Source organism: Herpailurus yagouaroundi, unplaced genomic scaffold (genome assembly GCF_014898765.1).
Source record: "Herpailurus yagouaroundi ecotype Mexico unplaced genomic scaffold, PumYag 163, whole genome shotgun sequence".
Lineage (NCBI taxonomy): Eukaryota > Metazoa > Chordata > Mammalia > Carnivora > Felidae > Herpailurus > Herpailurus yagouaroundi.
This window is the reverse complement of record NW_024412404.1, coordinates 55817425-55829730: the sequence shown is the minus strand read 5'-3', so window position 1 is coordinate 55829730 and position 12306 is coordinate 55817425. Positions and strand designations below refer to the sequence as shown.

The following is a 12306-nucleotide window of genomic DNA, read 5'->3' as shown; positions in this document are numbered from 1 at the left end:
TACACCATTATAAAGGTCTTCAAATACCAAAAACTGGATGTGTCTGACCAGCTTGGCTTATTAATGGACAAAAATCGCATTGAAATTACTTCATTTCATGCAGAAGTCAGAAGGCTCTACTTGATGCCTAAACAGATATGAGAACCTTTTGCAGAACCGGTAGAAACAGTCATCCACAAAGGTTAACAACAAAAATCCGTAGAAATATGAAACTAAATATCTAGTTCCCCACCTGGATTAGTCCTTTTTGGGTTGGGGCGACAATTAGAGACCAAGTGTTGCTTTCCCCAGCATTCGGCTACTCAGAAGCCACAACGGGAATCTTCTCATAACTAGGGCTGAGGCGCCCAACACGTAAGCTAACGCGGGGAAGCAGAAGGTAAGTCGACGCGGGGAATCAAAAGGCCAAGAGGACTTCTCTCCGCCCCGGCTCCGGCCCAGGCCCCGCCCCGCCGCCGAGGTCCCGCCCCCACATGCCCCGCCTCCTCCGCTTCCCAGTCGGCTTCGCGAGTCCCGCGCGCACTGGAGATGGCGGCTGCAGTGGGAAGGTTTCTCCGGGCCTCGGTGAGTGGCTGCAGACAGGGGACAGGCGCGGAGACACTGCAGTGGCACCGAGATCGTAGTTCCCAAGCAGGATCCTGCTCTCTGCCGTCTGGGGGCCTTTCGCCCTTCTTGGAGGGCACCAGCGGGTAACGGACCCCAGAGGCCTCTCCTCTAGGGAATGTGCCTGCGCAGAATCATCCTCCCCCTGCCTCCTCCTAGCTGTCCCCTCTTCTAATCCCTCCTCACCCAGGAGTTGCGGGTCCCCAGGCCTTTTTCCACCTGAGCACCTGGTCCCGGAGGCAGGCGACCTGGGCTCTGTTCCCTGTTCTGTAGCCTACTCTGTGACCTTGGACTGACTTTCCGAACCTCAGTTTGCTACCCTTCCATACCTTAAGATAGAAAGAGTGATGGCCTACATCAGGGCGTTGCTGTGAGCATCCACTCGATGCTGGATGGAAACCAAAGTGGTAAAGTACCAAGTGCTAAAGTGCAAAAGGCACTTCCCTTCTCCCACCCCAGGTCTGTCCCCACGCTTCTCAGGCAAAGCCTAGTTCCCTCTTGGTACCCACCCTCCCCTTTCTCCTGGCGGGGTTCAACGCAGGCTCCTTCTTCCTGAGTCATGCTAGACACTGTAGTTGAGCACACAATTCCCTTGAGCCCTGTACACACTTTGCCGGAGCCTGAACTTTGCTCTCCTTGTTTGCTTATCTGTGAGGCCTTGTCTTTTCTGGGAAAACCTTGACGCGGTAGAAATTGCTTAGCAGATCGTGCTGGTAAAGGACTTAAATACACAGAGCATGGCCAAGTCCTCTTGGTTTTTGGACCCTCTGTGTTGTTCTTAAGAGCATGGCATCTTTACGGTCTTATAATTCCCCTCTGCCTTGCAAGATTTTAAACAAATTATTTATATACTTTTAAAATAAAAGTTATATCTATATAAGATGTACAACATGATGATTCGATATACATAATGAAATGATTACGACCGTCAAACTAACATATCCCTTCACCTAATTCCCTTTTTTGTGTGTGATGAGTGTGCCTGAAATCTATTCTCTTAGCAAATTCCCAGGGTTCAATATAGTATTATTAAGTATAGTCATCATACTCCTCTACATTAGATCTCTAGACTTACTCATTTTGCATAACTGCAACCTTGTACCCTTTTACCAACATCTCCCCGTTCTCCTCTTGCAGTCTTGAAGGAGAAGGAGGCAGAAGAGAATGTTAGGAACATGAAGATTCAGGGGTGCCTGGGTGGCTCAGTTGGTTAAGTGTCCGACTCTTGGTTTTAGCTCAGGTCGTGATCTCACAGTTCCTGAGTTCCAGCCCCACATTGGGCTCTGCCGTGATGGTGTGGAGCCTGCTTGGGATTTTCTCTCTCTCTCTCTCTCTCTCTCTCTCTCTCTGCCCCTCCCCTGCTCATTCTCGCTCTCTCAAAAAAAAAAAAAAAAAAAGAAAATGGAGATTCAATCTATGCTCTTAGAGTTTTGGGTTTGATATTTGGTTCACAGGAACAAGGATAGCTGAGCCCACCAATGGCCTGATGCCCTTTCAGCAGGGCCAGCCTTCAGCTACCGTTCTGGGGCTACTTCCTAATATAAAGTGTTTCTCTTTCCAGGTTGCCCGACACGTGAGTGCTATTCCTTGGGGTATCTCTGCCTCTTCAGCCCTTCGACCTGCTGCTTCCCGAAGAACATGCTTGACAAACGTATTGTGGTCTGGTTCTGCTCAAGCAAAATTGGCTTTTAGCACCAGTAAGTGTTAATGCCTTGGGTTGACCCTAGAATGAAAACAGGAATCCTCATCTCAGGACAAGGGTTCTGAACCCTGTCTATGCGTTGGGCTCACTTGGGAAGATTTTTTTTTTTTTTTCTAATGTTTATTTATTTTTGAGACAGAGAAAGACAGAGAGCAAATGCGGGAGGGTCAGAGAGAGGGAGACACAGAATCTGAAGCAGGCTCCAGGCTCTGAGCTGTCAGCACAGAGCTCAATGCGGGGCTCGAACTCACAGAGTGTGAGATCATGACCTGAGCTGAGGTCAGATGCTTAACTGACTGAGCTACCCAGGCGCCTCGGGAAGATTTTGAAAACATACCACTGCCCCAGTCCCACTACAGACAAATTAAGTCAATCTCTGAGGTGTGAGACTGGGACATCATTTTTTTTTTAATGGAAATGTAGTTGATATGACAATATTATTAGTTTCAGGTGTACAACGTAGCGATTCAAGATTTATATACATTAGGTGGTGATCACCATGATAAACCTAGCTACGGGCTGTCACCGTACAAAGTTGTTACGGTATTATTAACTGTCTTCACTGTGCTGTGCATGGCACTCCACCCCTGTCTGTCCGTTTGTAACTGGAAGTTCCTACCTTTTAATCCCCTTATCAGTATATCTTAAAAGCTCTCCAGGTAATTGTGATGTCCAGTCAAAATTGAGAATTGCTGAGGCAGACAGCCCTTGTGTCACATTACCATTTTGGTCATCAGAGGTTTTAATCCTCTGTGTTGAGGAACATGGAGGGAGTGAGGTGGTACTCAGATACCTCTGGGCCTTGCTGTGTATGAAGGGATGTGAGGTAACCAGAAGTGGCCAACAGCCTGTCAGAACCAAGGCTTTTGGATTCAGACCTATGTGCTAGTTCTAGCTGGCCACATGAGAGCATGGACTCCTCCAGGACCTGAGTAAAACAAGGCTATATCTTGAGATTTACACTCCCATTTTCTAGAATGTGGGTTTTGCTAAGATGAGCCTCACATAATGAGTGATATTTGAAAATACCTCCTTTAAATTTGTCCCACCTTGTAAAAAGCACGTGCAACATGTAATCGCTTGAGAAATATACTTCAGCAAAGCCTTTGCTAATTTTACTACCCTGGAGCTTTAGAAAAAATTTCTAGTAATTTGATGCCCCGCATGTAAAACTTTCCTTGTCCCCTGTCCCAGACCCACTCCAGCGGCCCCCACCGTTTCTGAAGCCTGGGTATTTTGACACTTTGTGGCAAGTTGCCAGTGGAAGCAAGTCCTCTCTAGTTCTGACACATCTCTCGTACCCTTTCCTTCCTTCCTGTCCTCTCAGGCACACCCCTCCTGTCCATACCTCTCATTTAGATAACTGCAACGCCCTCCTACCATCAGTCTCCCTCCTGCTCCCCTTACCCTCCCCTGCCAGACTAACCCTCCCAAGAAGAGTTGACTCATCTTCCATCTCCTGCGTGTAAACCTCCTGCTTGAAAGCTCCAGTGAGGACTCTGTCTTTTTTTTTTTTTTTTTTTTTTTAAGAACAAACTCTAGCCTGATATTTCAGGGCTGTCACAGCCTGGCTTTCAGTCATTCTTCCTTTGTCTCTCACACTTCCTTCCACACACCTGCTCTCTCTGTTCTTTTTTTGTTTGTTTGTTTAATGTTTTTTTATTTTTAAGAGAGAGAACGCACACACGAACCGGGGAGGGGCAGAGAGAGGGAGACAGAATGCAAAACAGGCTCCAGGCTCTGAGCTGTCTGTACAGAGCCCGGTGTGGGGCTCGAACCCACGAACCACAAGATCATGACCTGAGCTAAAGTCGGATGCTTAACCGACTAAGCCACCCAGGCGTTCCTGCTCTCTCTGTTCTAATCAAACTGTGCCACGGGCTGTTCCCCACACTTGCCCAGTTCCCTCCTCCATGCCATTTGCCCTGTCCCACGTGGCCTTGGCAAAATCTAAACCATATTTAGAATCCATGTCCGGGCTCATGTCTTCCTCAGTTCTGTCTTAATGCCATCCCCACCATCTCTGGCGTCATCTTGTTCATCTTTTTAGTTCCCATAGTACTTTGAATTGAATTTGTATACAGTCTAGACTACAGAAGGTGGGGGGGGGAAATTCCCTAAGATGTACAGTTGAACTGAACCTTTTAATTTATATACTACCAATTAATTACTGTGAGAGATTTGCATGAAGTCAAGTAGGTGCGTGAATAAGCAGATGATGAACTGTATGTGCGTGTGGGCTTCCTTCAGGTTCTTCGTACCATGCTCCTGCCGTCACCCAGCACGCACCCTATTTTAAGGGCACTGCCGTTGTCAACGGAGAGTTCAAAGACCTAAGCCTTGATGACTTTAAGGGGAAATATTTGGTGCTTTTCTTCTATCCTTTGGACTTGTAAGTATAATTTCTGTGATGCTTGATGTCATTCTGAGAGCAAGCAAAGGTCTCTGCTTCCCCCTGACATTTCCTATCTCTGGCTGCTCTTCTGGTCAAGGGAAGGGTTCTTCGGGTTGTTTATCACCAGTGGCCTTGCTGAGTACAGCTTGCAGCTGCAGCTAATCTGATACCTGTAGAGGATGAGGTGGCATTCTTAGTGGGGTTGGGTTTTGATATGGCTGTTTTCTGTACTCCAGAGCAGTGGTTTCTGTAAGCCAGTCTGTCTGTAAGGAAGCTTTCATTGGCCTGGAGGAAAATGAGAAAAGTAAAGATAGTAATAAAATGAGTTTTCTCATAAAGTTATTTATTTTGGGGGGCGCCTGGGTGGCTCAGTCGGTTAAGTGTCCGACTTCGGCTCAGGTCATGATCTCGCAGTCCGTGAGTTCGAGCCCCGCGTCGGGCTCTGTGCTGACAGCTCAGAGCCTGGAGCCTGTTTCGGATTCTGTGTCTCCCTCTCTCTGACCCTCCCCCGTTTATGCTCTGTCTCTCTCTGTCTCAAAAATAGACAAACGTTTAAAAAAAAAAATTAAAAATAAATAAAGTTATTTATTTTTTCTTTATTCTTAGAATATGCCTCTGTTCCCCTGCCCACCCCCATTTTTTGATATGATTTGTTTTTTATGTTTGAGAGAGTGAGCGCGTGCTTGCAAGCAGGTAAGGGGCAGGTAGAGAGGGCAACAGAGGACCCAAAGCAGGCTCTGTGCTGACAGCAGAGAGCCTGATGTGGGCTCGAACTCACGAACCATGACATCATAACCTGAACCAAAGTCAGCTCCTTGACCGACTGAGCCACCCAGGCATCCCTTGTGATATGATTCTTCAATAGAAAGGGAAGTCCATTGAGGGTGGTTAGCCATTTTTGCTTTTTTCACCTATAAGCAAGTGGCTAGTCTTTAGACTACGTATCGTTTAAATTCTAAATCCTTGTTTTTAAATTCTCTGATGGGAATTGCTTCCCTTTTTTTCTAGCACCTTTGTGTGTCCTACCGAAATTGTTGCTTTTAGCGACAAAGCCAATGAGTTTCACGATGTGAACTGTGAAGTTGTTGCAGTTTCGGTGGATTCCCACTTCACCCATCTTGCCTGGATAAACACACCAAGGAAGGTATAGACCTCAGTTACCCTACCTTTGCAGTTAGCTTCCTAAAAACTGGAAAGATCCCATGAAAGACTAGCCTAGAAGTTGTTAGAGCATGATTAGTCTGAAATAGGCGTTCATAGGTCCTAAACTCCTGGCAAATTCTGTTAAACTCTGGCCATATCTCCCTCCACATTGCCTGGATTTACTGCCCACCACTTGTGCGTTTTCCAGGGTACAAACAGCAACAGAGACCAGTCTCAGCAGAGCGGGGTAGAACGAGCTGGGCATGGCTGCCTCCTCTCTGACCTGTACCTTATACATCCCACATCCCTGGCCTGGCTTGTGGGACGGTGGTTAATAGCTTCACTCTTTTGCATGATCATTGTTCCTGCCTGAAAAGCTGCTTGGGAGAATCAAAATTTCTAGCTGTGTTCCCAGCCTATCAATACCAAATTATTCAAAGTCTTTATTACTCTTCCATTTTTATGCTATAGAAATTAATCTTCGAGTAAGAGAATACTTCAAGAATCAGGAAAAGAAAGTTTTACAGTATTAGCTGGGTTTAAATCCTGCGCCTGTCCCTTTCTAGCTGTGACCTGGAACAAGTTACCTAACCTTTGTGTGCCTCCAGTTTCCTCACCTGTAAAAAGGTGATTATCATGGTATCTACTCCAGGATGGTTGGGAGGAGGAAGTGAGTTAACAGAAAGAGCTTAGAGCAGCACTCGGCCTGCTGTCGGTGCCCAGTCCCGCTGCCTGCTGCCATTCTTGTTGGCCTCAGACGTCACGTTACCTGGCTGAGACAGTGTAACAGCCCGTCGCGTTTGCATTTTTGTTAGAATGGCGGTCTGGGCCACATGAACATCGCACTCTTGTCAGACTTGACGAAACAGATTTCCCGAGACTACGGCGTGCTGTTAGAAGGCCCTGGTATTGCTCTAAGGTAAGATCCTGTTCCTTATGAACTTAAACTTTGTTTTTCGTGTTTAGCATCATCTCACTTCTTAGGGGATTTGTAGAGACCTCGGTAAAGTGCTTTAAAGACCAGAAAGCCTTCATTCACCTTTACTTAGCTTTAGTAGCGCCAGTGAGTGCCTGCTGCGAGGGTTGGCAGAGGCTTTCAGAATGGCTGTGACAGACCCGCCCCCTGCAGCACCCTGACTGTTTTTTTTTTTTTTTCAACGTTTATTTATTTTTGGGACAGAGAGAGACAGAGCATGAACGGGGGAGGGGCAGAGAGAGAGGGAGACACAGAATCGGAAACAGGCTCCAGGCTCTGAGCCATCAGCCCAGAGCCCGACGCGGGGCTCGAACTCACGGACCGCGAGATCGTGACCTGGCTGAAGTGGGACGCTTAACCGACTGCGCCACCCAGGCGCCCCAGCAGCACCCTGACTGTTGATGGTCACACTGCTGCACTTGCCCTAACCACCTGGGAGCCGCTTTCATGGTGGGGGGTAGGGGGTGCACTCCTGGCGTGTTTGGGGAAGGGGAGACCAGCAGCCCGTAGGAGTCAGGAAGCTGGCGTGGGTGAGATCTTATTCAAGCCCGAGTCAGACCAGAGTTTGAATTTTGTTTTTTAACTCAGCTATTTGTTTAACAGCTGTAGGACTTTGGGAAAGTTAATGTAACCTCTCTGAGTCCCACTTTTCTGTCACTGAACTGAAAATGTACCTCCCAGGTTGGTTGGGAGGGCTAAATGAGGGGAGGCAGCCAAAGTTTACAGCACAGGTTCTGGTAGCTGTGAAGACCTTTGTCCCAGAATGTCATTTCTGTCCTCATGCTTTCGGTAGTTAGAGCTTCATTCCTTTGAGTGTTGAAGCTTTCCTTCTCTAACAGTCCTATATGCAGGAATGCAGGCTTCCTGCCGGAGGAGGGGGTGGGCAGAGAATAAGCACTTGGGCCTTAGAATGGCATCTTGATGACCACTGAGTGAAGGAGGGTTGGGCAGAACTTCACCTCCAGGAAGCCGATGAGGACCTCACTGGGATGCACCTTGCAGTTTTGCTGGGGCTGGTTGGAACCTACTCACCTGCTCTGTCTTGGTACCTCACTCTTCTCTGGCCCACTTTCCTTTTGGGTTATCCCTGGGATTTTAGTTCTCCACCTTGGAGCTTGGGTCTTTTTTACTCCAGGCAGAGTCTGTCTTTCTTTAATAAACTAAAGCCTGGCTTTGGCAAAGTTGGCTAGGGAAGGAGAAAAAGAGTGCTGGCTTTTTCCTCCCAGGATCCCCTTCCCTGTCGGGTCTTGCTGGTGTTGCCGTTACTTCCCTGCTAGTTTCACCATTAGGATTGACAAGGGAGGGTAACCGAGTCTGGTTTGTAAGATGAGGCTTTCTTTCTGGAGTCTGTGGGCCCTGCTCCGTCCCCGCTCTGCACCTGCACCTGCACCTGCACCATGGACTCCAGCTTCGCTCCTCTCTCTTGAGCGTGCGCCAGGACCGCTGAAAGCCTCAAAGCCCAGACCCCCAAGAGCCGGGCCCAGGGAGGAAGAAGCACCATTTTACCTTGCTGTTTTCTCTTACTTGCTTCTTCCCTGAACGATTAACACTTGGAATGCCACACCCTTTTAAGATGGGCTGTTAAAACCTGTGGTTTAAACATATCTGCATATGTCATAGTAACACTAACACTTGTACAGAAGATGAACACAGACTTTGGTTTTTCCTTTAGATTTCTGCCCTGAGGCCTTACTTAAGGCCATTAAATTCTTCCTGCAAAGATTTCCCCTGGGATTTTCCACCATTTCCCCAAGAATTCACTCATTTCATAAGTATTTACTGAATATAGATAAAATACATCTCTGTCTTGGGGCGCCTGGGTGGCTCAGTCGGTTAAGCGTCCGACTTTGGCTCAGGTCACGATCTCGCAGTTCGTGAGTTCGAGCCCCGCGTCGGGCTCTGTGCTGACAGCTCAGAGCCTGGAGCCTGTTTCAGATTCTGTGTCTCCCTCTCTCTCTGACCCTCCCCCGTTCATGCTCTGTCTCTCTCTGTCTCAAAAATAAATAAACATTAAAAAAATTAAAAAAAAAAATACATCTCTGTCTTTCCCCTTTGCCTATGGTTTCTTGCCAAGGTTTGATACGGCAGCTCAAAGAACACCTGCTAAATATCACTAATAAGTGAAAGAAGTCTTTGCTCTCCATGACTTTTAGACTCTGTGTGACAGTCCAGTCACATTTGCAAAGGTGACTACCTGCTTTCCATGTTGTCCTGGTCCAGTCACACCTTTGTTAAGGCATCTCATCAGTAGGAGATGATCAGCTTTTTATATAACAATGAAAACACCATGTTTAAGCATATGATTGAATTTAATAAATGCTTTATTGATGAGAATTAAAGACAAAAGTGGGTAGAAGTTAGACTTTCTAGTTCTCTCTAGAACATTCTGCCGAAATACTAATGAGCACAAATTCTGATGCAGAGGTCTCTTCATAATTGACCCCAATGGAGTCATCAAGCATTTGAGTGTCAATGATCTCCCTGTGGGCCGAAGTGTGGAAGAGACCCTCCGTTTGGTGAAGGCATTCCAGTTTGTGGAAACCCATGGAGAAGTCTGCCCAGCAAACTGGACCCCGGATTCTCCTACAGTAGGTTTACTTTTCCAAAAGCAATGAGGTCCCAGCATAAGGATCCCAGGTCCTTATTGCCTCAAGAGATGCTGGCCTGGAGCACCCACAAAAGAACCCACCCTTGGTGCCAGGGTGCAGATAGTGTGCAAATGGGTGAGGCTGCCGTGGGGTGGGGGTTGTGGTGGGATCAGGGATCAGGCAGGCTGTTAAAACAATGTTCATCCATGCATTTTAAAGGAAACAGACCACACTTTAAGAAGTAAAAGAACTTTAGGTTAAAAACTGAGCTTTCAACTCACTTTTGAGACTGTTATCTTAAAGGCAGTTACCTGATTAAATGTTTTTGTACTTTCAGATCAAGCCACATCCAGCTGCTTCCAAAGAGTACTTTGAGAAGGTAAATCAGTAGGTCATCCATCCCCTGCGTACCTGCAGCTTCTCCCATCAGAAAGAACCACATTTGGACTCACCTATTAGCATTTCAAAGATGATGATTTCTAGAAGACAAAAAACCAATTATGTTTGCATTCATAAATAATACTCTGAGTGTTTTCTTTTTGTAACATTGGCTAAGGCTTTTTTAAATGTACTCACACATACAAAGCGTCCTTTATTGGTAACTTCTTGGTGGCTAGTTTATAGAATTTGCTGGTTCATCTATTCCTTCGATTGTGTCTTCAATGGGAAGAGCAAACACTCTTCTTTCTCAGCCTTACTCGAACTTTTCTGTGCAGCAGAGAAGTCAAACGAGCCCCCAAAGCTTCTGATCGAGGGTCCTGAAATTTTCTTCTTGGATTTGTTTGTACTAAACTGAATTTTCTTTTCAGGTAACAAAGATCATAGTTTGAAGGTGTTAATGTCAGCAGTCTGCTTTAACTCTTGCAGTGGACGTATATGTACTTGAAACAAATGTGAATCATGTTTTTAAAAAAACACAGTGACAAATGACTTAAGCGATCATGCATGTTTCTCTTCCCTGAGATTAAAATAGTTATTTTAGGGGCGCCTGGGTGACGCAGTCGGTTAAGCGCCCGACTTCAGCCAGGTCACGATCTCGCGGTCCGGGAGTTCGAGCCCCGCGTCAGGCTCTGGGCTGATGGCTCGGAGCCTGGAGCCTGTTTCCGATTCTGTGTCTCCCTCTCTCTCTGCCCCTCCCCCGTTCATGCTCTGTCTCTCTCTGTCCCCAAAATAAATAAACGTTGAAAAAAAAAAATTTAAAAAAAATAAATAAATAAAAATAAAATAGTTATTTTACTTATTTGCTAGCTGACATAGTGTCCACAAATATTGTAGATATTGATTGGGCGTAATTATAAAGCATATTTATTGAATCCAGTAATTGCATTTTGAAATCATTGTAATTATTTTCTTTTCTGAAGTGCTCAATGTAAAGTACATAATAAACATATTTTAAAATATTTGCATGCTCAACACCATTAATTGTTGGTTCGGCTTATGTTGTGAGGCTCTAGGTCTCCTACTGATTAGAACAGCAAACATTTATGGAGCATTTAGCTCAGGGCCCCCAAATATGAATAAGATGCTGGCTCTGTACCCAAGGAACTCAAGTTAGGGCAAGAGAGATATGGAAGCATCTATTCATTATATCAGTAAATCCTGGGTGCTGTTTTGGAAGCATAAGGGTGAACAAAAAGAGACAACCCCCTTCCTTCATGCAGTTACATTCCAGAGAGGGAAACCCAATAAATATAATAAAAATACATAGAATGTTTGAAAGGGAAATAAAGTAGAGTAGGGGGCTAGAGCAGAGAATTGAGATGTTCTAGATGGGGTCGTCAGGAAGGCCTTAAAGTCAACGTCCAGGTCCGTTTTCTCATCTGTAAAGTGAGGGCAATAATTGTCATACCTCAGGGTTTTGATGAGGATCAAGTGAGATAAAACATGTAGAAAGTGAGGGTGCTAGGCAAAGGGTTTGGCAAGTGCAAAGGGCCTGAGGCAAGAGTAGGCGTAGAGTGGATGAAGAATTGAAGGGGCTGTGAGACTGCAGTGGTGAAGAAGGAGAATGGTCACGGGGAGCCCAGAGTGCCTTATGGGTAAACTGGGGACTTTGGATTCTCTTCTAAGAATTTAGAAGGTTTAGAATTTAGAAGGTCTCTTCGAAGGTTTTGACTGACAAGAGTCGCCTCAAGCGTTTTTCCAGGAGGATCACTCTGGCTCCTTTGTTAAGACTAGACTATAAGGGTCCAGAGAAGAGAAGCTGAGCTGGATTTGACATACTTGAGGGTAGAGCCAACAGAAAATCATACAGGTGTGCTAAATACTCTGGCACAATATGCAGTAGATGCATTCCTGGGGTGTGAGGGGAGCACTGGGGATGGGGGAGCTTACCCAGCCACTGGCATGGGGGTGAACTTCCTGGAAAAGGAGATGAACTCTTGAGGTTATTGAAAAGTGAGCCAGGTGAGCTGAGCAAAAGGGGGCACAAATTCACATCAGCCTGCATAAAACCTTAAGCTTTCATGTCCCTGGAGGGAAAGGCAAGACAAGGCAAGGGACAGAACAGGCCAGCTGGCTGTTAAAGACCCAAACTGAGCTTTTCCAACGGACCTAGGGTCATGTTAGGGCTTTTACATGTTTCGTCTCATTTGATCGGCAACAAAACCTTAAAATGGGTACGATTACTGTCCTCTTTTTACAGATGACTAAATAGACCCATTTATGTTGATTTCACCAATGCCATCCAACTAAGTAACTTATGGTCTTCAACCCAAGACTCCTGAAGACCCCTGAACTCCCTAAATGTCCAGGAGCACACATTCTACAACCATCCCACCCACCCCAGTGCAGGGCCAGGATGTAGGGGAGGTAGCAGCAGGAGGAGGGCAGATGCATTTCTTCTCCACAACCAGACCCTACTTGATCTGGTATTCAAAGGAAAGAACTGAAACTGCCCCAG

General features: G+C 46.3%; 1 protein-coding gene and 1 long non-coding RNA gene across 2 annotated transcripts; one reads left to right on the top strand and one right to left on the bottom strand.

Moving 5' to 3' along the window:
* The first annotated feature begins 450 nt into the window (after nt 1–450).
* On the top strand, nt 451–10322 carry PRDX3 (peroxiredoxin 3). The gene is made up of 7 exons (XM_040486602.1): nt 451–564; nt 2165–2300; nt 4556–4697; nt 5709–5844; nt 6659–6762; nt 9242–9407; nt 9745–10322. The coding sequence occupies exons 1-7, from the start codon at nt 529–531 to the stop codon at nt 9796–9798; spliced, it is 774 nt and encodes a 257-aa protein (XP_040342536.1). The 5' UTR covers nt 451–528; the 3' UTR covers nt 9799–10322.
* A 294-nt stretch (nt 10323–10616) lies between these two features.
* LOC121037296 (uncharacterized) lies at nt 10617–11809 on the bottom strand. Its single transcript, XR_005793695.1, has 2 exons — nt 11739–11809; nt 10617–11227 (listed from the first exon to the last, which is right to left on the bottom strand). It is a non-coding gene; the product is annotated as an uncharacterized LOC121037296 (long non-coding RNA).
* Nucleotides 11810–12306: the final 497 nt, after the last annotated feature.